The 27,949-nt window shown below is 44.8% G+C and overlaps 1 protein-coding gene across 1 annotated transcript in view; it reads left to right on the plus strand.

Moving 5' to 3' along the window:
- The window catches only part of dcc (DCC netrin 1 receptor), a 1,518,136-nt gene that overhangs the window by 1,368,707 nt on the left and 121,480 nt on the right, over positions 1-27,949 (plus strand). The window contains exons 21-23 of the mRNA XM_038792949.1: positions 2,308-2,415; positions 6,751-6,945; positions 19,923-19,955. Of these exons, the coding sequence (XP_038648877.1) occupies positions 2,308-2,415; positions 6,751-6,945; positions 19,923-19,955 (336 nt within the window). The remainder of the gene's footprint in view (positions 1-2,307; positions 2,416-6,750; positions 6,946-19,922; positions 19,956-27,949) is intronic.

The following is a 27,949-nucleotide window of genomic DNA, read 5'->3' on the forward strand; positions in this document are numbered from 1 at the left end:
GTAATTATAGGCCAGTTAGCTTAACTTTGGAGGTAGGGAAGATGCTGGAATCTATCATCAAGGAAGAAATAGCATCTGGATGGAAATTGTCCCATTGGGCAGACGCAGCATGGGTTCATAAAGGGCAGGCCGTGCCAAAATAATTTAGTGGAGTTTTTTGAGGACATGACCAGTGCGGTAGATAACGGGGTGTCACTGGATGTGGTATATCTGGATTTCCAGAAAGCTTTTGACAAGGTGTCACACAAAAGATCGCTGCATAAGATAAAGATGCATGGCATTAAGGGTAAAGTAGCAGCATGGATAGAGGATTAGTTAATTAATAGAAAGCAAAGAGTGGGGATTAATGGGTATTTCTCTGGTTGGCAATCAGTAGCTCATGGTGTCCCTCAGGGATCAGTGTTGGGCCCACAATTGCTCACAATGTACATAGATGATTTGGAGTTGGGGACCAAGCGCAATGTGTCCAGGTTTGCAGACGACACTAAGATGAGTGATAAAGCAAAAAGTGCAGAGGATACCTGAAGTCTTCAGAGGGATTTGGATAGGTTAAGTGAATGGGCTAGGGTCTGGCAGATGGAATACAATGTTGACAAATGTGAGGTTATCTATTTTGGTAGGAATAACAGCAAAAGAGATTATTTAAATAATAAAATATTAAAACATGCCGCTGTGCAGAGAGACCTGGATATGCTAGTGCATGAGTCGCAAAAAGATGGTTTACAGATGCAACAGGTGATTAAGAAGGCAAATGGAGCTTTGTCCTTCATTGCTAGAGGGATGGAGTTTAAGACTAGGGAGGTTATGCTGCAATTATGTAAGGTGTTAGTGAGGCCACACCTGGAGTGTTGTGTTCAGTTTTGGTCTCCTTACCTGAGAAAGGACATACTGGCGCTGGAGGGTGTGCAGAGGGGATTCACTAGGTTAATCCCAGAGTTGAAAGGGTTGGATTACAAGGAGAGGTTGTGTCGACTGGGACTGTACTCGTTGGAATTTAGAAGGATGAGGGGGGATCTTATAGAAACATATAAAATTATGAGGGGAATAGATAGGATAGATGTGGGCAGGTTTTTTCCACTGGCAGGTGAAAGCAGAACCAAGGGGCATAGCCTCAAAATAAGGGGAAGTAGATTTAGGACTGAGTTTAGGAGGAACTTCTTCACCCAAAGAGTAGTGAATCTAGGGAATTCTTTGCCCAGTGAAGCAGTTGAGGCTCCTTCATTAAATGTTTTTAAGGTAAAGATAGATAATTTTTTTGAAGAATAAAGGGATTAAGGGTTATGGTGTTCGGGCCGGTAAGTGGAGCTGAGTCCAAAAAATACCAGCCATGATCTCATTGAATGGCGGAGCAGGCTCGAGGGGTCAGATGGCCTACTCCTGCTCCTGGTTTGTATGTTCTTACAATAGATATTAATATACTATTTAACCTCAGAGACCCTCACAGCTGAGTCAATGACGTTTTCACGCAAGGTCCACGGATGAACTTCTCCCACCATCCTCAAAATTGAGAGGCCAGACAAGAAACAGCTCTGAATAAAGAACTCAACTGGAGCAGGCTTGGGAGGGCTACCCTGGACGTTACTAAACTCCACTATAATTGTGGATAGATCAAGAGAAGGCAGCCGGACGACCACCTGGGCAATTCTATGTACCCTCACCCCTGCAAACCCACTGTTTGGGGACCGTAACATTGTGCCCAGTAATTTAGCTTGGGATTGTTGCTGTGCCATCCTCAGTCAGTGAATCTCAGCATTTCACGAAACAAAGTTACAGAACCACTGTGGAAACTAATTGATTTTTTATTTATTTTGGCATTGTATGGCCTCGACTCAGTGCTTCTCCACAGCTGCCTTTGCAGCTTGGCTCCATGTCCTGGAGCTCTGTGTTACTTTTGTATTCCCCTCGCAAAGTATCAACAAAGGCATGAAAATTTCCACCATTTCGAAGATGGCATTTCAAACGTGAAAATCTATCTCAGTGCCCATCTGAAGCATTGTTTCGTTTGCCCGAATTAGTGGCAGGATTATTCAACACTTCAACAGGCAATGTAGAATGAATGCTTCAGTACCTGTTAGATTCACTTTGTCGGTCATAACGTCTGTTAATAACAAGGTACCCATTACCAGGCTCGCACCATGGGTTCAGCTCGGGAAACGTCGTTGCAGATTCAAACTTGAAGTGACCTGCTTAGAATGGAGACCAATTTACATGGCCTTGTCAGTAACATTGGAAACGTTATAATTCACAGTTCACTTAACATTGCTTTCTTTCTCTCCCCCTCCCCTTTGCTTTATCCTTGGATAATAGCTCCTACTTCAGCCCCGAAGGACCTGACTGTTATTAGCAGGGAAGGAAAGCCTCAAGCCGTCATCATTAGCTGGCAGCCGCCAATGGAAGCCAATGGAAAGATCACTGGTAAAATAAGCTTAATTTCTATCAGACTTTTTCCCTTCTTATCATCAATGCAATGCAGGTACACTTTAAAATTCCTATTGCTAAAGAAGTGGAGGAAAACTATTGTCCATTCTACCTAATTTCATTCATCATTATTTCTATTAAGGCCCTATTTAAACATTCTGCTTAAAATTTATGTTAAAAGGGCCAATTTTTAAAAGCAATTTTTACGACGTTGTTTGATCTTCCTCGGTAGATTTAGCCTGTGTAAATGTCTTAAACAGTGGAAGCTTCAGCAAGGAACTGTTTGGGCAATGAATTACAGGAGCTGTTAGGCCCTATTCTGAAACAAATTAAAACTGACTGTTTTTTTTATGCATCTCCTTGTGCCAACTCTCATTTGCTGGCAACCTGCTTCTTCATAATACTTTTTGACATCCCACCAGCCTCCCACCCAATGCATTGTGTAAGGAAAGGAATGAACAAACGCACAGAAATGTATATTGACAGATTCCAGAGGCCCAAGGCTCATCCCAAATTGTGTCTCAGACCACATTACCTTATTAAGGGTGAGCTTCCTCTTATAGAGGACCAGTTTGGACTGGCTGCCTTGCCAGTACAGCCCTCCAGGAGGTCTGGGTGGGGAGGAGATTGGGACGGGATCAAAATACAGAATGGCAGCAGTTTGGAGTAATGCTGTAGATCTGGAAGGAGAACCTCTCCTAGTTCTGGCTTCATATAACTGTATGGTTTAAAATTTATACTTACTTTTTGATGGTGGCCTTTAAGGATCACTGATTAAGCTGCAATGAGTACCAAAAAGCTCAAGACCAATAAATGCCTGGGAAAGGGCCTTATTATAGTCTGAGGCATCAGATTAACATACGTAAGAGGTCTGATAAGGTTTTATGTGACTGTGTGGGACACCTGAATATCACTTGGCCCAACATGTGGCCAAGTGTATTTTAGACTGAGCATAGTCCCACAATATTTGATTTTCTTTCTCCAAAAAGTCTAAAAGATGGTTGTGATCAGGTCCAATTTCAACCCAAGATGTTGTAGCCTTCAAAAGTAAGGTTGGAGAGTGAATAATTGAACCCCATTTCAGAGTCATACATTCTGTTCTTAAATTTTTATACAGGGTGTGCTGATTTTACAGTATTATTTATAGTAAAATAGGAAGCACTGACTGAGAAATAGTGTGTTGTAAAACTGAGGCAAACTATACTACCACTGGCTGAACAGCATAATTACAGCATAACAAGTTCACATAATTATTTCTATTAGAAATATAGCAATAGAAATTTATAATGGGAAAATTTGTTCGGAATTCGGCACAGCTGTAAGTTTTTAATACTTTTATGATTTTGGGACCTGGAGTTTGTTTCTAGTTAACAGCGTAATTCCACTTCCATCTGTCACAGAACAATTCTGGGCTCACAGGCAATTTGCATAACTTGCTTTAATTATTGCATTACAGTAATGGTGATAGGCAAAGTAGGAGAGGCAAGATTAGACAGGAAGCAATAAGCACGTTTTTGAGAAAAGATAACAGCCAAATAACAAATAAAAGAAATGCTTTGACTCGTTGAAAAATTTCTTTTTTTAGTTGACAGTTTATAATGGTGTGCATCCACATGCACACTTGCTTGAAACATATTCCATTCTGTTAGTCTAGGTTATGCCACCTCCATGCCAACTCATGGTCACCACCACCCCCATGTCCCCACTACCCTGATTCCACTTCTATAGCCACTCACCCATATCCATCTTGGGCAGATCCCAGGAGCCATGTAGAGATGAAAGGGCATTACAGAGAAAAATACACTGATGAAGGTTGGTACTAGCACACAGCTCTGTTTAACTGCATTAGTGACTCAGATAGGTCAGGAGACTGACCATCATCTAGTATATGCATGCCATCATGGAACTTGCCATAGTGGATAAGTTCAGTTATCTCAGCAGTATATTCTCTCGAGTTATTGATATTGGAGATAAGAACATGCAATAAATGCTAAATGAAAGTGTAGCCTCTGGCAGACTGCAAACATGAGTTGGGAACAAAGAGGAGTAAATCTGTCTACTGAGCTTTGGCACCATCCACTCTGCTGTATACATGTAAAAGTTGGACTGTGGATAAGCGACATGTCAGCTTTCACTTTAGCTATCTTCAGAAGCTTCTGAGGATCAGAGAGCAGGACAAAATTCCAAACACTGAGGTGCTCACCCGAGCTGGCATGCCAAGAATACACACCAAATTGAGACAATCACATCTGCGTGAGGCTGATCATGTCACTAGAATGCTTGACACTCTCTTCCAAAAGTGAATCAGAGCTTGAATCTGGGGTACACTCTCTTGGCAGCACCAAGGACACACTGAAAGCTTCACTTCGGCATTCTGATATCGACTATACGTTCTGGGAAAAGCTTGCCCTGGCATAAACAAATGAAAGTGGCGCAGCCTCCTTCAAAAGTAAGCACATATCAGAGACAGATAGAAAATGCAAGGAGAGGAAATCATAAGTCAGCAACTTGTCCAAAACTCTGTTGTCTGTGGTATATCCTGTTCAACAGAACCTTCCTGACACATTGGCATTAGCAGTCACCCGTGTATCCGCCAAATACAGCTTGGACTTTGTATGTCTCTCTTGTGGAGACCATAAATTGGCTTCCATTTGATTTTGAATTGTTTTTTGAAGCAAACAATGAGGTGCATTAAGGGTAAGTCCTGTTCTCTCTGCGCATTAGTTTTATAAATTTTAGAATGGAATAAAAATTGGAAAAATAAGGTACCAGGGAAATAACATTAAATTATGAGGACAGGATTCATAGATTAAGCTTGCAATTCCTTGTGTATATAAGATTAGGGGATGTTTTAATTGTTTTGTTTCAGATGAATAGATAGAGTAGGTGGATAAAAATAATTTTCTCTGGTTGGCCAGTCCAGAACAAAGGGGCATAACCTTAAAATTAGAGCTGGGCCTTTTCTTTATTTATGAGGTGTTGGCATCCTTGGCAAGGTCAACATTTATTTATAATCTTTAATTGCCCCAGTTTTAAAGAACTGCAGTGTACTTACTTAGTGTAATTCAAAGGTTGTAATTTAATTCAGGATGAAAGTGATAGTTATAAAGTTTTAAAGTTTACGTCCCAAGTTGTAAGCATCATTTAATTATTGACTTTTATAAAGCTTTTGATTTTCTGCCCACTTGCTGCATGATAGTTCCATGTATGTACCTTTGATACCTTTCCCAAGTAGTCATTCCTCATATGTGAGCCTAGATGATAATTGTCAGCAGCAGACTATCTTAGTTGAATGTAAGAGTCTATCATAGAAAATCCTGCCTTCGCATGATCTTCACACACATAGCATTTACAACTTTGATCACTGGAGATTGATCCGAAGCAGAAATGTACTCCTCCCTATCTCAGGAGTATTAACAATAATAATAATAATAATCTTCATTAGTGTCACAAGTAGGCTTACATTAACACTGCAATGAAGGTACTGTGAAAATCCCCCAGTCGCCACAATCCGCCACCTGTTCGGGTACACTGAGGGAGAATTCAGACTGTCCAATTTACCTAACAAGCGCGTCTTTTGGGACTTGTGGGAGGAAATCGGAGCACCCAGAGGAAACCCACGCAGACAGGGGGAGAACGTGCAGTCTCTACACAGTGATCCAAGCTGGGAATCGAACCCCGATCTCTGGAGCTGTGAAGCAACAGCGCTAATCATGATACAACCATGCCTCATATAATGAGATGATAAATGTATCAGAAGTGGAGACTAAAATTTGGGACCTTTCGGGTCTGTCTAGCTCAGATATACACTGCGTGTACCAAGTTAAGACTTGAGTTTGCTTGATCACTGACTCTTAGTTGCTCTTTATCAGTTTTCAGTGAGAAAAGGTTTCGTCAGCATTGAAGCATTGTATTTCTGCAGTCCACTCCTGTCCTATGTCACAGCTTGTGCCCTTAGTTATTCCAGCTCTGACTTCCACTGTCTTTCCCCCTGTCCACTACTTCATTATTGGTGGAAGAGCCTTTTGGTTTTTTGACCCTGCATTCTGGAATGCCTTCCCTAAACACATTGCCCTTGTTGCTTCTCTATCCAGCTATAAAAAAAAACAAGCTCATTTTCAACCCTATTTTTAGTTAACTTTCTTCTGTTTGAAGCACCTTGGGATATTCCCTCCATTAAAGCAGCCAAGATAAATGCATTTATTGTTTGATGATATTGAATCAAATTCTGCAATACAAATACTGCGGATATCACACAAAAGCTGAATCTATCTCATTAAAGTATTGTAATCACAAAATAGTCCGAATGATTTTTTTTTCCTTTACCTTCAGGCTATTCTTTGTTTTATACAATCGAGAAGAACGCACCGATTGATGAATGGGCAATGGAGTCAGTCAGTGGTGATAGACTGACCCATCAGATTCTGGATCTCAATTTAGACACGGTGTACTATTTCCGAATTCAAGGACGAAATGCAAAAGGCCTGGGACCCCTGTCCGATCCTATTCTGTTCAAAACACCAAAAGGTTGGGTTTCAGCATCGATTTTCAAAATATATTATTCTGTGTGCATTAATGTAGTTATAGAGTTGCACTAATGAATTATGCTAATGAGTTATAGTTGTGCTTTGCATGGAGAGGGAATTTGTGGAAACTTTTAATATAATTTTGACATTCAGAAGGAGCACTTCAGAAAATAATTTCAGGCATGCTAACAGCAGATCAGAGAGGCTCTGAATTACTTTTGACATGGGATTTAGAAAGAGAAAACACACAATTGTTGACACTGTACGTACAAGGAAGCTGTGATAATTCACCCATAAGTTCTGATGCTTTCCTTCATGATTAAAGTAAGATGAGTATTCTAATGTTCTTCTGTTTATTGTTTATTTAATATCAGCTGGTAAACCTTTGTTTCATTCCTTCCATAGCAGGAATATCCTTCCTCAGATAAGGACACTAAAATTGCACACAATTCTCCAGGTGTGGCCTCACCAATGCCTGATACAATTTCAGTAAAACATCCCTATTCCTATACTCAAATCCTCTCGCTATGAAGGCCAACATACCATTTTCCTTCTTTACTGCCTGCTGTACCTGTGTGTTTATTTTCAGCGACTGATGCACAAGGACACCAGGGTCTCGCTGAGTATCCACCTCTCTCAATTTACACCCATTCAAATAATAATCTGCCTTCCTATTTATGCATGTACAAACAATTTCTTGAAAGTCGACAAATCGAATGTTTAAAATTCACAAGATTAACTAGATGCATAATTCTAGGAAACACACTGTAATTCCATCCATCTCTTTGACACAATAATTGGGAAGCTATTTTGCCCATTGCTTTTATTCACGTTGCTAAACGTGGATATGAAAACCGAAACGTTTAAAGATGAGAGCCCAGAAATTACTTTAAAAATAACAGTGAGATTATGTGCAAATCAGGCAGCAACTTGAGTCAAGTGCTAATGCGCAATTCGAAACAAAAATTTGGAAGTGCTGTCAAAGTTGCTGTCCAGTTCCCATTTCAAATGTAGTGAACAGTGTGAAGTTCCTGTACTTACCTGTAGTCTAGATAGATGTAGACTAATCACACAGAAAGAAAGTTAGGGCTTGTCCATTTCATGTTCAGTACGTGTTTTAATGGAATGCTAAGTCGTAGGTACTTCTGAGCAACCTCTCTAGCACTGAAAATTAGCCTTTATAACTGTGGACTCTCATTCCTTCAACTTTCAACTGCTATTGGATTTTTTTAAACTTGCAAACCAAGTTGCATTTTTTCCCTTTTCTTTCTGACTTATCCCTCTTAATCTAATATTTATTTTCTTCTCTTTATTTTGTTTATTGGGTGGAATTTTCCACATGGGCGGGTGGGATACAAGGCACATTTCCCACTGGGAAGCAGGGCAGGACCTCATGTCCAATCATATGCCTGGAACTCATTAATCATTCATCAGTGAGTAGCTCCCTGAATAACATGGCAGGGCGAGCACCGGTTTGCTGAGTAGTCGGAAGTTCTGGAGAGGGCCAATGAAGAAAATGGGAAAAAAAGGGTGTGTCAAGGTTTAGCCACAGCTTCTTGGACGCATTAGTCTGAGGTGTCCACCAGTAACTTTTCCCAAGGTAGGCCCATCAACCTCACCTCACTGGTCTGAGAGGGTGTCACAAAGGAAGTTAGCTCAGTGGTAAAGCACCAAAGAAATACTATCCACTGGGGAAGAGGACGAATAATCTAATTCTCACCACCAGGGGAAGAAAACCTATTGCTCACTCCAAACTCACCGTCTCATTGCATTTTCTTTATTCGTTCATGGGATGTGGGTGTCACTGGCTGGGCCAGCATTTATTGCCCATCTCTGAATGCATTTAAGAGTCAATCAATCACATTGCTGTGGGTCTGGAGTCACATGTAGGCCAGACCAGGTAAGGACGACAGATTTCCTTCCCTAAAGGACATTAGTGAACCAGATGGATTTTTCAACAATTGTTTTGTGGTTATCATTAGATTTTTTATTCCAGATTTTTATTGAATTCTAATTTCAGAATTTGCCATGGTGGGATTTGAATCCAGGTCCTGAAAGCATTACCCTGGATCTCTGACTTACTAGTCCAGTGGCAATACCACTGTCTCCTGATAAAGACATTATGCACTCAAAGCACAGCGTTGCTAAGGAATCTCAGGCGGTATTAGTGGGAGAGATATCAGCATTAAATGTCTCATCACTGGCATCTCACCTATCATGGCTGGTTTAGCTCAATGGGCTAAGACAACTGATTGTAATGCAGAATAAGGCCCGCAGCGTGGGTTCAATTCCTTACCTGAGCAGATGCCGGAATGTGGTGACTAGGGGCTTTTCACAGTAACTTCATACTTGTGACAATAAAAGATTATTATTATGTTGCACAAACAGCACCTTCAGCCCTTATTATGGAGTGCTCAGCACACACAGCACACATGCAAGGTTCCCAACCTCTGTTCCACCCTTCTCTTCACATCCCATCCATTTATCTTCATGTAGGGCAAGCTTGTACACAACTAAAGGGAGAGATCCCAGAGCAGAGATGGGATGAACAACATACTGGAGATCGCCAGATTTGAGGGGGAGGCTGCCAGGTTTGCAGAGGAGGACAGTGATCGGTCCTGTGGTGAAGGTGAGTTCGACCTCTCCCAGCAATCCAGTATGGATTAGCCCTCCATGAATTGATCAAATCCTGACATTCCCTGTGACTGATATGCAATGTTGTAGTCAGTCTGCTGATGAACTAAATCTATCTTTTCTTTCTTACAGCCAGAGCTGGTCCAAAAAAACCACCAGAGCTAACAAGCCCCAGCCCCCAGGCCACCTCAGAGGAGGGTAATGAGGATCTATTCAATGAAGACTTGCGTCTGCATTTTGCTGCACCCTCCAGCAGTGCAGACACACACACCTCAGTGGGTGACAGATCGAGATTAGGTTTGGGGTCACGTTCTGGAGGATGTCTCACTGACACGTTTCCACAGCCATCGGAGGCAGTGACAGTTCAGGTTTCTGGCACTCGGAGGACTGCTGGAGATCTGGCACCCACTGAGTCTGAGTGAGTGATGAGCCTCTGGAGATAGCGACCATGCTGGAGGTGCATGGACAGGCAGTAGAACATCAGGCAGAGTTGCGAGATTTAGGTCTCCCATGAAAAGGTGATGGCGGGCGGGGCACTTCGGAGACTATCCAGCAGATTTTGCTGGGTTTGCACACTAACCTGCACTCGCACTCCTAGGCATAGGTGGAATCCATCAGTGACTAGGCGAGAGACGGGATGGGTCCCTCAACCTCATTCCCAGTGCTACTTTTCCTCAGGAAGTCAGGCAAGGGCCCTGAGGGCACACAAAGGGAGGAGGACAATCAGTTGGACAACCTTGGGCCATCCATCCAGGTGACTCTGGGAGCGTCAAACCAATCCAAATGCCCTTTGCCTGTAAATTCACCCCCTCCAGCTCCACAGGCGAATGAGGGTACACCTGCCTCACAGCAGGAGACTCAAAGCAGACCAGAGCTGTCCAGGCCTCAAGGCTTCAGAAGACACTTGCTAACGTCATCACAGACAACAGGGCATAACAGTCAGCAGGCTGTCTCTACCTCTGCTGCGGATGTCAGGTAATCATCCAGATGTAGCGGTTGGGTAAGAAAAGCTAGGAAAAGTTGAGTTCGCTATCGGGGCACTCACTGTGCATATCATTCACTTTTGTAAATCATTTGCTATTCATGACAATGACCTCATCATTTGAATGTGCTGTACATATGGTTTGATGAGCCCTCTTATTGTGAGGGTGCCCCAAGCTCCCATTCTGAATGGCTGCCTTTGTGAGCCTCAGATTCATGTGATGTTTAGCAGGCTCATATTAGTGACTTGCTCCCTGTGTAATGTCAGGGAGATGTGTCAAGCTCATCCGTGAAAGTGTCTGCACATTGAGTTTGGAACCTTTATTCCTTATAAAAGACCATAGACATGTGTGCTCATGTGCCTTTCAGGGTTACAAGTAATGTTGTCATAATTGCTGTGCCAAAGTACAAGACTTGTAGCCGTGACAGTGTCTCCAACCATATGTGTATCTCTATTGCCGAAAGTAGTATCTCATTCAGATGGCAATAATTGCATAATCTGCTGTAGACACAGGGGCTTAATACTCCGATTTTGCGGCTAAGTGCCACCGCCGGCCTGAGAACTGTGCATTCTATGATGCCTAAATTAGCGTCAAACCCTCACCAATCTGGGACCAGTGAGGGGCTAGCAGCCGCGCCGGATAAAACACCCGGATCCCAGGACAAAAAAGCCGGAGAATGGCTGGGTTTATGGCCGAGCATGCGCAAGGCAATGACCTGCAGCGGGCGTGCCATAATATATGGCGCCGGCCGTGCGCGGACCCAACCTGCCAAATACTGCCCCCCGACCACCCCCACCAGCCGCCCCCCCCCCCCCCCCCCCCCCCCCCAGCCCTCGCGAAAGTCCCCCCTGACTAGCAGCACGGCTCCTGCCCGACTGTGGTGGCTCTGGACACAGTCCGCAGCCACCACGTCAGGTTCCCGGCCGCTGAGACCACACGTCCCCCGCGAAGTCGAGAACTTGGCCCATCGGTGGCAGAGTATCGGTGTAGGGCTCCTTTCAATGACATACCAATGCCGTTCCAATGGCATGTGGTGCGCGACACAATGACGGCATTTTGGAGGAAGCGGAGAATAAAAAACAGCCGTCAAACCGGCGCCACCCCTGATTTGGACGTCGGAAGGGATTCTCCGCCCGATCGGCGATTAAAATATCGGCGTTGGGCAACTGAGAATCCCGCCTGGATTTAATTATAATCGCTTATTGTCACAAGTAGGCTTCAATTAAGTTACTGTGAAAAGCCCCTAGTCGCCACATCGCCTGTTTGGGGAGGCTGGTACGGGAATTGAACCCGCGCTGCTGGCCTTGTTCCACATTACAAGCTCACTGTTTAGCCCACTGTGCAAAACCAACTAAACTAGATTTCTACTGGAGAGCTATCTTGCACTTTCCACAGCGGCTACATACAGCTTAGGTTTCTGCTGGCTGCAGGTACAAGGCTTAACGTAGACCTTGCTCTTGATGTTACTGCTTGTAAAGGCCTTTCTGAGAACTGGTATGGCACTAAGGAACAGGAGTAATGCGCTAGGTACCTCTGGCCTGGACCTTACTCATGCTGGAACCTTGTGGACTTCAGTGCGTTACAGGCATGTCTTCCATGTCATGCTGCTCCGAGCACATCCTCACATGGTGGCTGACCATCATGTCACTCTGCATGTTCCCACCCTTCCAGGTCTTCATCATCTGAGGAGTTCTCAGCCTCTTCCACATCTCCTTGTGGCAAGTGATCTCCCCTTTCAAAAGCCAGTGGCTCAGTACTCAACAGACTATAGTGATGTTGGATACCCTCTGTGGAAAGTACTGCAGAACGGTCCAAACAACGGACACACATCTTCAACGTGGCAATGGCCTGCTCAATGATGGAGCTTTTAACAGAGTTTGCCACTTTTCTGTCCTCTGAGGCATTTTGAGGATGGCCCACATGTGTCATGGGCCATCTTTTCAGCGGGTATCCTTTATCACCCGGCAGCCAACCCTCTAGGCGCTGCAACCCTTCAAATATCTGTGGCTCCTGAGAGCGAGTCCTGTTAATAAAGATCCGGGTCTGTTGCCATGGAGCTCTCAAAGCCACAGGTGTACAATCAATTACGTCCTATTTTCTGGGGAAGCCTGAGATAGCTGCAAATTCCAGAAATCCAGCAACCTAGCTAACTTCATCCATTATGAATTTCATATAATAATGAGTCTTACTGTAGGGAGCATCCCGTCACCTGCTATATACATTTATGTGTTGAGGACTGAGAGATGCTGCATAGGTCTCCTGTGGACCCCTGAAACATTACGCTTGCAAAAGAATTGAGTGTGGTGGTGATCTCCAGGGACACTGGCAGTGGATGATTCCATATGGCATTAGATCCTCCCGCAGAATGTGTTACACGCGAGCAACCACACCTCTCGACAATTGCAGATATGCACGGCATTTTGCCTCGCTGATCTCCAAATAAGAAAGCTATCTTCGGTAGACCCCTGGTCATGCCAGTCATAATGGTTGGATGGGTCTGACATTCTCAGCCTCTGGGACTTCTTGGGGCTCCACTGGACCATGCACCCCAGACCAGGGCTCATCTCAAACCTGTACGCAATGGCACCAGACCCCTTTTTTTCAATCGAAACACAGCCATCCAAAAGGCAGCATTAAGCACAGTCTCCACCCTGCAATCCTCTTTCAATTTGGGTGTATTGTCACATGTACCGAGATACAGTGAAAAGTATTGTTCTGCGTAAATGCAACACTTTTGACTTATAATGGAAGGAAGGTCATTGATTGTGGGGTGGGTTCAGTGATGGTAATGCCTTTGAATATCAAGGGGTGATGGTTAGATCCTCTCTTCTAGGACATGGTCATTGCCTGGCATTTGTGTGGCACAAATGTAACTTGCCACTGGTCAACCCAAGCCTGGATATGGTCCAGGTCTTGCTGCATTTGAACATGGACTGCTTCATTATCTGAGGAGTCGCAATTGATGCTGAACATTGTGCTGTCATCCACAAACATCCCCACTTTTGACCTTATGATGGAAGGAAGGTCATTGATGAAGCAGCTGAAAAGGGCTGGGCCTCGGGCACAACCCTGAGGAACTCCTGCAGTGATGTTGTGGAGATGATTTACTTCCAAGCACCAAAACCATCTTCCTTTGCACCAGGTATGACTTCAGCCAGCGAAGAGTTTTCCCCTGATTCCCTTGACTCCAGTTTTGCTTGGGCGCCTTGATGCCATACTCGTTCAAATGCTGCCTTCATGTCAAGGGCAGTCACTCTCACCTTACCTCTGGCATTCAGCTCTTTTGTCCATTTAGATGTGGGAATTGATGATAAGTTCCTTAGCCTTGTTCTCCTGGAGTCTTCATTGGAGAGTTGCTCTACACTGACAATGCTGCACGAGCATTCTTTACTAAGGAACACCTTCAGCGACAAATGGACAGAAATCACATAGAAACATAAGAGCAGGATTTGGTCATTTGCACCTTATCCACCATTCTATAAGATTAAGGCAGGAGAAAAAGCTGAGCAATTTCTACTTTTGCTGTCTCAGGCACATCTTCATCATCTCTCGGCAGGACGTGACGACCAAATCAGAGGTTCTAGAGCATGCACACATTGCCAAGCCAACAATGGGCGATTTACCCTGTTTTTTGGCGGCAGAGGCAGCCCATCAGTGGGATCTACCGGTCCCAGCATTGTCAATGGGGTTTCATGTTGACTGCACCCCTCGTCGCCAGATACTGAAGATCTGGAACTTAACAGAAAGTGCTGGAAAAACCCAGCAGGCTTGGCAGCATCTGTGGAGAGAGAAACAGAATTAATGTTTCCGGTACAAGTTCTGAAAAAGAGTCGTTGGTACTCAAAAATCTAACTGATTCTCGCTCCACAATTGCTGCCAGACCTTCTGAGTCCTTCCAGCGCTTCCTGTTTTTATTACAGGTACCTGCGCTGGCTCAACCTCTTACATTAAATGGAAGATGAAAATGAAATGAAAATTGAAATGAAAATGAAATGAAAATCGCTTATTGTCACGAGTAGGCTTCAATGAAGTTACTGTGAAAAGCCCCTAGTCGCCACATCCCGGCGCCTGTCCGGGGAGGCTGGTCCGGGAATCGAACCGTGCTGCTGGCCTGCTTGGTCTGCTTTAAAAGCCAGCGGTTTAGCCCAGTGAGCTAAAGACTTTCCAAAGACTTTCTGTACAGTGAACTGACCAATGAGTCACGACCTCCTGGGCATCTGTACCTCAGCGACAAGGATACCTGCAAGTGAGATATGAAGCTGGCGGACATTGACACTGACAACTGAGGGACAGTCATTGATGAACATGGCCTCTGGAGGCTGACTGTTTTGAAGGACACTGGAAGAGGTGAGCAGAAACTAAAATTTCAGCTGGCCAAGAGAAAACATAGGCCAATGAATCATGCTCTTCTCAGCCCACTATCTTCCCCTGCAGCAAATGTGGCAGAGACTGCCATGAGTGAGGGTCCTGAGCTACACCAGGCGCTGCTTAAGACAGAGTTGACAACCGCAATGCAAACTATTGTTTGTTGGTGAGGCCACACCCAAAGTAATAATGATCTTTATTATTGTCACACGTAGGCTTACATCAACACTGCAGTGAAGTTACTGTGAAAATCCCCCAGTCGCCACACTCTGGCGCGTGTTTGGGAACACAGGGGGAGAATTGAGAATGTCCAAATAACATAACTGCATGTCTTCGGGAATTGTGGGAGGAAACCGGAACACCCGGAGAAAACCCACACAGACACAGGGAGAACATGCAGACTCCGCACACTCAGTGACCCAAGGAATCGAATCTGGGACCCTGGCGCTGTGAAGCAACAGTGCTAACCACTGTGCTGCCGTTGCGCCCGCCGTATAGTGTCTATATCTTAGAGGAAAGGTGCCGGAGAGGAAGGGCAATGAAGACTCACTGATTACTAGGATGAGAGGTTTATTCTGTGAGAAGAGATTGTGTAAAGTGGGCCTATATTCCCTGAAGAGAGAAACAAAATGAACATTGTGAGTCTGTGTTGGGTGAAGAGAGGGGGCTGGTCTGTAACCGAGGACAATTTTCCCATTCACTAATTTAAGTGAAGTAACTGTGTTTCATTGATGCCGACATCTTTGTTCACATTAGTGAATGGAAAATCTTTAAACTCATTAATTATTTATTTCTGCCTACAAGGAGTTTCTGAACACCCTGGCATGACAATTGATAGATTTTGTAAAATACCAAGGCATCTGGAAAATGTGCGTTTTAAAAAATAATGATAAAATCAGGACTGGTTGTCACAATGAGTTGTAAGCTGTCATTTAACCTCTGGGACCTGAGTTTAAATCCTAATTTGACCAGTTGGATGAAAGTCTAATTTCTTTAATGGTTGCATGTTTTCTACACGATGTTAGTTTGGTACTGTCTCAATCCAGTTTGTAGAACGTTTTGAATTACAGCAGTGACGTGCCCATGGTTTATCACAATGGTTAAATCGCTCAAAATGTTCAAAAGCATCTGGAAATGGACATGTTATGATTGATTCAGTTTATTGTGAGATCGGAGCATGAACCCAAGAGGCATTACTCTGAACCAGATCTGTGATTGGTTGTAAAACATGGAAGTGGTTTCACTTGCGAACACAAAATTTTCTTTCCTCTCTGGAAACAAACCATAAAATACATTTTGGAAATGTTCGACTCAATTTATCTCCTTTTGCAAATATTATGGTGTGGCTGGCTTGATTATTGATGCTCGTGCTACTTTATGATGACTTTGTAATTTCTAGTCCAGAAACACTTGTGCCGTGATTTTGCAGGCCCATTCAATGTACCCGCAAATCCCATTATGGCCGCTAACTCTCCCGAGAGGGAAATAACTGGATTTGTCCTGCAAAATCTCAGAATGTTCCCTGCCCACCAACAGTGACGAGACCAGGGGGTGAACCTGATTTTCATTAATTTAAATACATTTGAATATCATTAAACGGCTTTACGACGGACCTTACAATCCCCCGGGGAGTTCCTCCCCAAGTGGTGTGACATCACACCGACACTATTCACTAGTGGTTTTTGAAAGCAAGGGCTGGACAGCTGCCCCCTGGCACCCTGGCACTGCCAGGTGGCAGTGCTGGGGAGGGGAGGGGGGTCTGAGACAGGACAATGAGAGGGGGGAACCTCTTCTCCATTGGGGATGGGACGCTTCCCCTTATGTGTGTTGGAGGAGTAGGAGTGTGCATACTGGAGAACAAGTGGGGGGTTGGTTAGCACTGCTGCCTCACGGCGCTGGGGTCCCAGGTTTGAACCCGGCCTTGGGTAACTGCCTGTGGGGAGTTTGCACATTCTCCCTGTGTTTGCGTGGGTCTCACCCCTACATTCCAAACATTGTGCAGGGTAGGTGGATTGGCCACATTAAATTGCCCCTTAATTGGAAAAAATTAATTGGATACTCTAAATTTATTTTTTTTAAAATACAAGACCCCAACAGTGGCTAGGTTACAGGACCAAAATCCCAATATTTTAGTTTATTTGTAAGACTGTGTGGAAATAATGATTCGCTCCAGGAGTGATTGCATGAAGAAATAGGGATTGGGTATTTAAAAAAAAAACTTTATTAGGAATACAATATTAAACTCTTCAACTTCATACCTGAAAAGAACAGCTTACAATTACCCCTTAAACACTACTACTCAATTCCCCATTAAACAACAAGAAAATAAATGTACAGCCCATAATCCATCTTAATAATCAGCATGGCAGAGAGTAATACTTTATTTACAGAACAGATGTGGCTCCTCTTGGAACCCCTTCAGACTCTGGTGGAATATTTTCAAAAAATCAGGTTCGCTTGCCGCGTTTCAGCTTCTTCCCTATCCTCAGAAAGACAGCTCCACTTTAAATATTGCATGTGATCAACTGGTTGTGACCGGTAGATGCTGGGAGATCCCAATTCCGGGACCTACCCGGCACGCCACGCCTCACGAGATCTAACACGATCTCGTAAGACTTTGCGCTATAAATGCCACCCATTGTGGGAGAGATCACTTTCTGGCTGTTCATCTGCATATTAGATTGAGACACCGTGGTTACCCTGGCACTGTTAGTGACACCTGCCAAGATGCTCTTCCAGCTGGCATGGCTCGTGATCGGGCAGGAGTGTGCCCTGCATGTGCATAGGGGGTTGCAGAGTTGGAGCTCCTCAGTGCAGAAAATGGGGCATGGTGTGGCCTTGTTTAGGAGTTCCTCACTGAGGCCCCTGATCTACCAGGATGGCTGTCAGATTGCGGCATGTTTCTTGGCGCTCTGAGCACCAGGAAACACTCAACTAATCTTGTGCCCTACTGGACTCTGTTGCCATTCAGGTCGACTGTACCCTTAATTACTCTTTTTCTAACTATCCTACTATGAGAGAATTAAGGACTCAGTATTAGACTTTAACTCCTCTCCAAAACTTTTCCAAAATATCTCTCGGTATCCCTTAGCTCCACCAACAATTACATCATCTCCCCAATTTGAAAACAAATTATCTCTGCAGACTGAAAGCACATTAACTCCCCAGGAACTTTCCGCAGTCAAACCACAGTTCATTAGCTCAGACTGAAAACCACATTCCTCTGGTGAATTTCACCTTCTGACTCCTAAAGGTTAGTTCCCAAGCCCTGCAAAACCAAAATCCTTTTAAAAAAACATAGTCACTGCAGTCAAACACACTATAACCCCAGGTTTCTAACCCTTAAAGTGCTCAATATTTAGAAGCCAATATTCCTAAAATCCTCTATTTATCACGGAGGGTGGGGGTTGGGGGAGAGTGCCGCAGAGGGGGGGGGGGGGTGAGGGGGTTAATTGTGGGATCATAGAGGTCTTCACAAAACCATGCTGCCTCTCGCTAATACATCCACTTGCTTCCAAATGGGAGTAGATCCTGTCTCGAAGAATTCTCTCCAGTAAATTCCCTACCACTGAAGTAAGGCTGTAGTTCCCAGGATTATCCTTGCTACCCTTCTTAAACAAAGGAACAACATTGGCTATTCTCCAGTCCTCTGGTATTTCTGTCAAGGCCTCAGCAATTTTGTTTCTTGCCTCCTTCAGTATTCTGGGGTAGATCCCATCAGGCCCTGGGGACTTATCCACCTTAATATTTTTCAAGACGCCCAACACCTCATCTTTTTGGATCTCAATGTGACCTAGGCTATTTACACACCCTTCTCCAGACTCAACATCCACCAATTTCTTCTCTTTGGTGAATACTGATGCGAAGTATTAATTTTGTACCTCACCCATTTCCTCTGGCTCCACACATAGATTCCCTCCCCTGTTCTTCAGTAGGCCAACCCTTTCCCTGGCTACCCTCTTGCTTTTTATGTATGTGTAAAAAGCCTTGAGATTTTCCTTAAACCTATTTGTAAATGACTTTTTGTGAACCTTTTCAGCCCTCCTGACTCCTTGCTTAAGTTCCTTCCTATTTTCCTTATATTCCAATGTCATGGACTCATTGGCAGAAATGTACAACGTATGTTTGCAGAAGGTTTGTCAGAAGAACCAGGCAGAAGTTTTGAACATGTCTTTTTATATTGAGGTATCTACAATCCAAAAGCAAATTTTGCCAGTTTGGGATACAGGAAAGTAAATATTGGGAAGATCACAGCACTTCAAGGGTGGTTATACTCTGCCATAAAGATCTTCAACCACAGGCATTGACAGAGTTAATAAAACATTGAACAAGTAGTTTATATTCATCGCAGGGACTGGACATAAAAGCAGTGATGTGGTTACCAGTGATAATGACAAAATCAACAGGTACTAAATTATCTTGTGCATTGTCAAGAATGAGTGATATAGAATTTTACTACACAAAACAGCTCAATTGATTCAATAAGCCTATGCTATTGTTTATACATGACACAAGTCTCCTCCTGCCTACATCACACCCTATCAACATGTCCTTTTACACCTTATTCAGCCCCTTATTACATCTTGTTTATTACATTAACCCTGCTTAAATGTGGCAGCTTCCACTTAAATACAGATTGTGCAGAAAGGATTGAGTTTGACTAGGAATTTTTTTTCTCATAAAAGTATTGATTTCACAGATTCACTTTTTAAACAGAAGTAAGTTATTCTATTAAAAGCAAGGTCCAGCAATACAGTCACATAAAGTCCCTAAGCTTTCCGTGAGGTCCCTCGAGTGAACCAGGTGATAATATATCTTCTGCTTTGATGGTTCTTTTTCTTGTCTTTTTGTTTGAAATGCAAATGTAAAGTGCCTGTCCTTTATTGTAATTAGTCAGCGCAACCAACGTGCGTCATGCCTGTTCTTCAGAGCTCAGTTCCACAGGCAAGCCTCTCTCAGAAGCTATCAGAATCTAATATATTGTCTTTTCTTACAGTTGAACATCCTGACAAAATGGCTAATGACCAAGGTACAGTAGCCCCAGTCTGTCAACTTTTCAGTTTGAATCAGAAATGTGCAATATGAATCATGTTGGGTGCTATTTTATAATACAGCAATCCTTCAGGGTCATATGCAGAAAGGAATTTCTACTCCCGAAGCAATTAATCTCATTAATGAAGTGCCACTGAGCCGAATCTTGTGCTTAATGAGTAAGAAGTAGACTTCTTCAGCAGAGAATTGTTTTGTCTTTCCAGTCTGACAGATCAAGTGAATTGATTTCAGTTCAGTCCTCTGACATGAGATGCAGGCTTGTCTGAATAATCCTTTAATTACTCAGTGCATTTATTTGACAAATGAAGGCAGCAAGATTTGGCTGTTATGAATCCAGTCTATCTATAATCAAATATTTTGTATGCGGTGCACATTCATCAGGCAGGGAAAGTATCCAGCCCATGTGCAAAGTATCTCTCATGCTTGAAATCTTGATTGGCTCAAACATCTTGGGCGGGATTCTCCGACCCTCCCGTCGGGTCGGAGAATCGCTGGGGGGCGGCGTGAATCCCTCCCCGCCGGCTGTTGAATTCTCCGGCGCCGGATATTTGGCGGGGGCTGGAATCACGCTGCGCCGGTTGGCGGCCACTCGCAGCGGGCCCCCCCCGCCGATTCTCCGGCCGCGATGGGCCGAAGTTCCGCTCGTTCTATGCAGGTCCCGCCGGCGTAAATTGGGTTGGGTCTCTTACCGGCGGGACCTGGTGGCGCGGGCGGGCTCCTGGGTCCTGGGGGGGCACGGGGCAATCTGGCCCCGGGGGGTGCCCCCACAGTGGCCTGGCCCGTGATTGGGGCCCATCGATCCGCGGGCGGGCCTGTGCCGTGGGGACACACTATTACTACACGCCGGCCGTGTAAGTCTCCGCAATGGCCGTCGCGAAGGTGAACCCCCCCCTGCGCATCCGCGGGGATGACGTCAGCAGCCGCTGATGCTCCCGCGCATGCGCCGGCCGGCGGAGTCCCTTCGGCGCTGACTGGCGCAGCGCCAAAGGCCTTCCATGCCGGCCGGCAGGGCGCAAACCACTCCGGCACCGGCCTAGTCCCTGAAGGCGCGGAGAATTCCGCACCTTTGGGGTGGCCCGACGCCAGAGTGGTTCACGCCACTCCGTCCCGCCGGGACCCCCCGCCAGCCCGGTATGGGAGAATCCCGCCCATTATTTGTAAACAAAGCAACAAATCACTGCCGCATGAATAATAACTGATGGCGTCAAAGCTTATGACAGAGATAAGAAAGGCTTGACCAATATGCAACTAGAAAGCAAAAAAAGGCAAGTAATAATAGTCCGCACAGTTCTTAAAAGCATTTTAAGCTGCCATCTTGGTTTTCCGTACCTAAATGCTAAGCTAACAGTAACAGGGACTGGTTTAGCTCACTGGGCTAAACCGCTGGCTTTTAAAGCAGACCAAGCAGGCCAGCAGCACGGTTCGATTCCCGTACCAGCCTCCCCGGACAGACGCCGGAATGTGGCGACTAGGGGCTTTTCACAGTAACTTCATTGAAGCTTACTCGTGACAATAAGTGATTTTCATTTCATTTTTTTTTCAAGTCCCACCCATCCCTGTTTCCACCAGTCTTATCAGTGCACTTCAGCTGAAATGGCCAAACCAGGACAAATGTTTGAGGAATTCCAAGTATGACTAACGCAAAAAAAACACATTTTTTAAAATTGGAATGCTCACAATTGAAGGACTCCATGCTCTTATTAAAATATTTTATTTGTGGTGAAAAATCCATTTTCATAAACTGCACCAAACAGGGAAAATGTCAGAAGCTATTATTAAATATGCCAAAGCAATCCGGCAGAGTCAATGTGGTTTTCTGAAAGGGAAATTATGTTTATCCAATTTATTGGAGTTCTTTGAAGGAGTCACACATGCTTTGGATAAAGGGGAACCAGTGGATGTCCTGTACTTAAATTTCCAGAAAGCATTTGATAAGGTGTCACATCAAATTTCTTTTCAATAAATAAAAACTCATGGTGTTAGCGGTAACATATTGATATGGATAGAAGATTGGCTAGCTAACAGGAACAGTGATTTGGCATAAATGGGCCATTTGGCAAGATGTAGTGAATGTTGTGCCACCTGGATATTGACCAAATCTTGCTGCATTTGGACATGGACTGCTTCAGTATTTGAGGAGTCGCAAATGGTGCTGACCATCGTGCAATTATCAGTGAACATCACCACTTCTGATCTTATAGAACAGTACAGCACAGAACAGGCCCTTCGGCCCTCGATGTTGTGCCGAGCAATGATCACCCTACTCAAACCAACGTATCCACCCTATACCAGTAACCCCACCCCATTAACCTTATTTTTTAGGACACTAAGGGCAATTTAGCATGGCCAATCCACCCAACCCGCACATCTTTGGACTGTGGGAGGAAACCGGAGTACCCAGAGTAAACCCACGCACACACGAGGAGGACGTGCAGACTCCGCACAGACAGTGACCCAGCCGGGAACTGAACCTGGGATCCTGGAGCTGTGAAGCATTTATGCTAACCACCATGCTACCGTGCTGCCCTGTATGTTGGAAGTAAGGCCATTGATGAATCATCTGAAGATGGTTGGGCCTAGGACACTGACCTGAAGAACTCCTGCAGTGATGGCCTGAAGCTGAGATGATTGACCTCCAACTATCACAACCATCTTCCTATGTGTTAGGTGCGACTCGGACCAACAGAACTTTTTCACCCTGATTCCCATCAATTCCAATTTGCTAGGACTTCTTGACGCCATATTCGGTCAAATGCTGCCTTAATGTCAAGTGCAGTGACTCTCGCATCATCTCTGGAACTCAGCTCTTTTGTCCTCAGGCTGCAATGAGGTCAAGACCTGAGGTCAAGTATGCTTTTCCCTCTTGTTGGTTCCCTCACCACCTGCCACAGACCCAGTCTAGCAATTATGTCCTTTAGGACTTGGCCAGATCAGTCAGTAGTGATGCTTCCAATCCACTCTTGGTGATGGAAATTAAAGTTCGCCCCCCCCTCCAGAATGTATTCTATTCCCTTGCCACCCCCCACCCCACCCCCAGAATGTATTCTATGCCCTTGCCACCCTCAATGCTTCCTCCAAGTGGTGTTCACACTTGACGGAGTCCCGATTCATCTGCTGAAGGGTGGGGGTAGAATGGTACATGGTAATCAGCAGGAGGTTTTTCTGCCCGTATTTGACCTGATGCCATGCGACTTCACGGGGCCTAGAGTCGATGTTGAGGACTCTCAGAACAATCCGTTCTGACTGTATACCATTATGTCGCCACTTCTGCTGGGTCTGTCCTGCTGGTGGAACAGGAAATACCCAGGGATGGTGGTGGCTGGGACATTGTCTGTAAGGTATGACTATATCAAGCTGTTGCTTGACTCGTTTGTGAGACAGCTCTCCCAATATTGACACAAGCCCCCAGATGTTAATAGGAGGCCTTTGTGGAGTTGACAAGGTCGATGTTGTTCCCAGTGCCAAGGCCCGTCTGGTTTTATTCCTTTTTGACTTTTTAACGCTTTGATACAACTTAGTGGCTTGTCAGATGGCATTTAGCGATCAACGTTTCTGGTTATTATCGTGCTCTGCAAATAGCAAAGATAATCTGCCAGTCTGGATTACTAGTCCAGTGTCAAGACCTCAATGCCAATACCACTCCTGTGAGGAGGGAGGCATGGTGGGAGAGGCTAACAAATAAGAAATTAAGCTATGTTTTGTCTTTTGAAGGTATTGCTATGAATTAGGATAATTTGGTAAATGTATCACGGACAATATATTTTTGTGGGATACATAATATAGCCTCAGCATTTTGTTTATGGCTGGTAGATGATGTTGCTATTTGCAGAGGATGTGGAGATGCAATTTGCAGAGGGTAATATGTTTTCCCCTTTGTCAGCAGCTTCCCTTGTCCAGTTTGGACTCAGCGAAATGTCAGAGATGCCAGTTGAGTAATTGACTGAAAGGGTATTTGTCAGAGACAAACAGAGTGGGAGATGTATAAGAAGAAAAGTAAACTGAGGAAAGGAGAGACTAACAGACAGATAATAGAATCATGGAGAGTGCAGCACAGCCGGTCATTAGGTTCAATGCATTTGTGCAAATCCTTTCAACTGGAGTTATGTGTGTGAATCCCACTTCTCTGTTCTTTTCTAACCAGCTCCCTTTATGTTTTCCTTGGAAGAGAGAGATTGTGAGAATCGGTGTTGGTGACAAATGAAATGTTGCAGAAACAATAGGAAGAAGAGTGCATGAGGTGCAGAGAGAATCAGGCAAAAATAGTGAAGGTGGAGACGATGACAAACGGAATTGGTGTGTTGAGAGACAATTTTCAATTTCTTGGCTGTGAGCTATGTCATGAGAAATTAAATGTTTGTGAAAAAACAGCTTGTGTCCCTGAGCAAGGGAATCGAAGCATGATGGTAAGGTTGTAGTGACTGGATTAGTGCATTCTCTGGGAACATGTATCAAATCCCACCCTGGCAGCTGGTCGAATATGAATTCAATGTATTAATAACTCTGGAATAAAAAGCCAGTTTCAGTAACAATGACCAAGAAACAAATCGATTGTCAAAGTAAGGGAGGCACACTGACACAGTGGTTGGCACTGCTGTCTCAGAGTGCCAGATACCCGGGTTCAATTCCAACCTTAGGGGCTGTCTGTGTGGAGTTTGCACGTTCTCCCCGTGTCTGCGTGGGTTTCCTCTGGGTGCTCCCAAAGTCTAAAGATATGCAGGTTATGTGGATTGCCCATGCTAAATTGCCCCTTAGTGTCCAGAGGTCTGGTGGGGTTACAGGAACAGATGGTGAGAACAGGCATAAGTGGGATTCTCTTTCAGAGAGTCAGTGTAGACCCGATAGGCCAAATGGCCTCCTTCTGAATTGGAGGGATTCTATGATCTAATTCACTAATGTGCTTCAGGGAACGAAATCTGATGTTCTGATTCAATCTGGCTGAATGTAACTTCAGACCCTCAATGTGGTTGGTTGCTAACTGCCTTCTGGATTGGCCTAGCAAACCATTCCGTTGTATCATACCGCTGCAAAAAAGTTGAATAAGAACAGGACAGGCCACCCAACGTCAACCTATAGGCACTGGAAATGACAACATCTTACCCTGTCGATCCTGCAAAGTGCTCCTCATAACATATGGAGGCTTGTGCCAAAATTGGGAGAGCTGTCCTCCGGAGGAGTCAAGCAACAGCCTGACACCATCATACTCATTGAATGTTACGTTACAGCTAGTGTTCCACCACCATTACCATCCATGGGCAGACCCACTAGATGTGGCAGCACAGTGATATGCCGTAAGGAGGAAATGGTCCTGGGAGTATTAACATTGACTCCAGACTCATGAAATCCCAGGTTATCAGTTCAAACATGGGCAAGGAATCCTCCTGCTGATCACCATCGACTGCCCTCCCTCAGCTATTGTACTAGTGCTCCTCCAATGATGATCACCACTTGGAAGAAACATTGAGGGTAGTTAGGGCATAAAATGATGGCAGGCTTATCCATCAGCAAGTGTGGGTTGCTCGCCAAGCTGGCTGAGTCCTGAAGGATGTATTTGTCAGATTGGTCCTATAGCAGGTAGTGAGATAGCCAACAAGAGGGAAAATCCTACGTGATCATGTCCTTACCAATCTACCCGTGCAGATAAGCTGTTCATGCTAGAAGTAACCATTGCACAGTCCTTATGGAGATGAAGTCCTATCATCATGCTGAGGATACCATCCATTGAGCTGTGTAACACAGTGGGCTAAACAGCTGGCTTGTAATGCAAAACAAGGCACGCAGCGTGGGTTCAATTCCCATACTGGCCTCCCCGAACTGGCGCCGGAATGTGGCGAGTAGGGGATTTTCATAGTAACTTAATTGAAGCCTACTTGTGACAATAAGCAATTATTATATTATTATTAACCACTCAGTTTTAGGAATAGATTGTGTACAGATCTAGCAGTTCAAAACTGGGCAGCCATGAGGCACTGTGGGCACCAGCAGCAGAATTGTATGCAATCATATTCTGTACCCTTGTGGCCCTGCATATCCCTCACTCTACCATTACCACCAAGCCAGGGGATCAACCCTAGTTCATTGAAGAGTGCAGGAGGGGATGCCAGGAGCAGCACCAACCAAGTCTAAAATGAGCTGTTGTAGAAAATGCAATGATTGACAACCACTAGTTGGCCAACGAACAGCAAAAGGTTTATTAACAAATGAACTATATGCAGAACATAATCAACAATGCCTTCATTCTCAGCACCAGGATCACAACTGACTGCAAAGTCTGTGCTCTGCACTAACATCCCCGGGTTCGTACCCCATTGGCTGATGAGGTCACATGACCCTTCCAATGCACACACCCTTAAAGAGATGATCAACTACATCCCCCCACCAAGTCCCTGATCACATAGTGCATCGATAACTTGTACAACTCTCAAACTATTAGCAATAATGAACAATTTTTGACAGTTTCATCAGAAACTCAGTCTGTAAGGAGACATTCTCTTGGAACAATGTGGCTCAAATGGTTGAATTTACATCATTGCATCATAGAGGTAGCTTTGGTTGGATCTGCTTCACTGGAACTCTCGCTTGGCAGTAGGACATCACTTTCCACTGTTTCCTCAGTTCCACTGAGAACAACACTTTGGCCTGCCACTGGCTGATCAACTGTTTCACTTCTTGGACAAACAACAACACTGCTTTCTGGCACAATCTTGACCCAATGTTCTTTACAAAAATTGGATCTTCTATCCCAAATACTCTTTCCTCATTTGCTGAATCTTGCATGGTTCCTTTTCTGATAACTCTGCCTTGTTTCCTCCCTCCCCACCAAATTTGGAACTACCAGGCTCAACCTGGTTCACACGTGCTGACCCATCAGCAACTCAGCTCGGGCTGTGCCTGTATTGGTATATGGGGTGATTCTGTAGGCTCACATAAATCATGCTATCGCAGGTGATTTCTTCTTCATGCCAGCCTTGAACATCTGAGGTTAGAGAGTACTGTAGCTAGACTGGCTACATATACCGGAGAGGCCATAAAAACATTGGGGTGACCATGACTCCAGTGAGCGACAGACAGCTGTCTGCACAGCTATCATTGTTAATGGTGTTGGGCCAAAGACTGAGTTTAATCGAGCGTGACTGGGTCCATTTGATCAAGTTGAACTGCCTGAAAATTTTTAAAGTAAAGTAAACTTGCAGGACGTCAGCTGGTACTCTGCATGCCTGCTTGTTTTCACACCTGTACCTCAGATGTACTTATGTTCCATCTGTGAAGCACTCTGCTTCTCTAAATCTACATGTTTCTGGGAAATGACTGCCCCGCACCGATAGAACTCTATTATTCCTAGGCTGTTGTTCAAATCTTCTATATCTTGTGGCTTTTCCAGCTTCTGTATCATTCTCTTCAGTTAAATCAGCACCTTCACTCCTGATGCCACTGCTGCTCGCAATTGCTCGCCTTAACTGGTGGACTTTATCGCTCTGTACACTCTGCAGCTCCTGGGTGCAACTCTCTATCGCTGGCGTCATTTTCAGCACCTTTTGAATGGTTAACTCTGATTCAGCTAACAATTTTCTTTGTATAGCTGCATAGGTTACACCACGCACCAATTTTAGTTGCTTTTCCTTTTCCTCGCCAGCAATGTAATAAATGCAATGACCACCAGTTAGCTAATGAAGGGACCTGTAGCGGGAGAGGGTGGGTCTGGGGGGCCTCCGATGTAGCCTGTCCTGCGATCAGGACCCACCGATTGCTGTGCCGGCCTCTCTGTCTCCCAGGCTCCTTTCCTCCGCGCCTGTACTCCTGCGCCATGTTGGGTCGGGGCCGATGAGAACAAGGGAGACACTGCGAATGCGCGGAAATCGCGCTGGTGGGACTGCGCATGCGAGGGTTCGCACCGGATCCACTGCACATGCGCGCATTCCCCGCACCCATTCCACGGCTGGATCAGCAGCTGGAGCGGCGTGAACCGCTCCAGTG

Source organism: Scyliorhinus canicula, chromosome 3 (genome assembly GCF_902713615.1).
Source record: "Scyliorhinus canicula chromosome 3, sScyCan1.1, whole genome shotgun sequence".
In the NCBI taxonomy this organism is placed as follows: domain Eukaryota; kingdom Metazoa; phylum Chordata; class Chondrichthyes; order Carcharhiniformes; family Scyliorhinidae; genus Scyliorhinus; species Scyliorhinus canicula.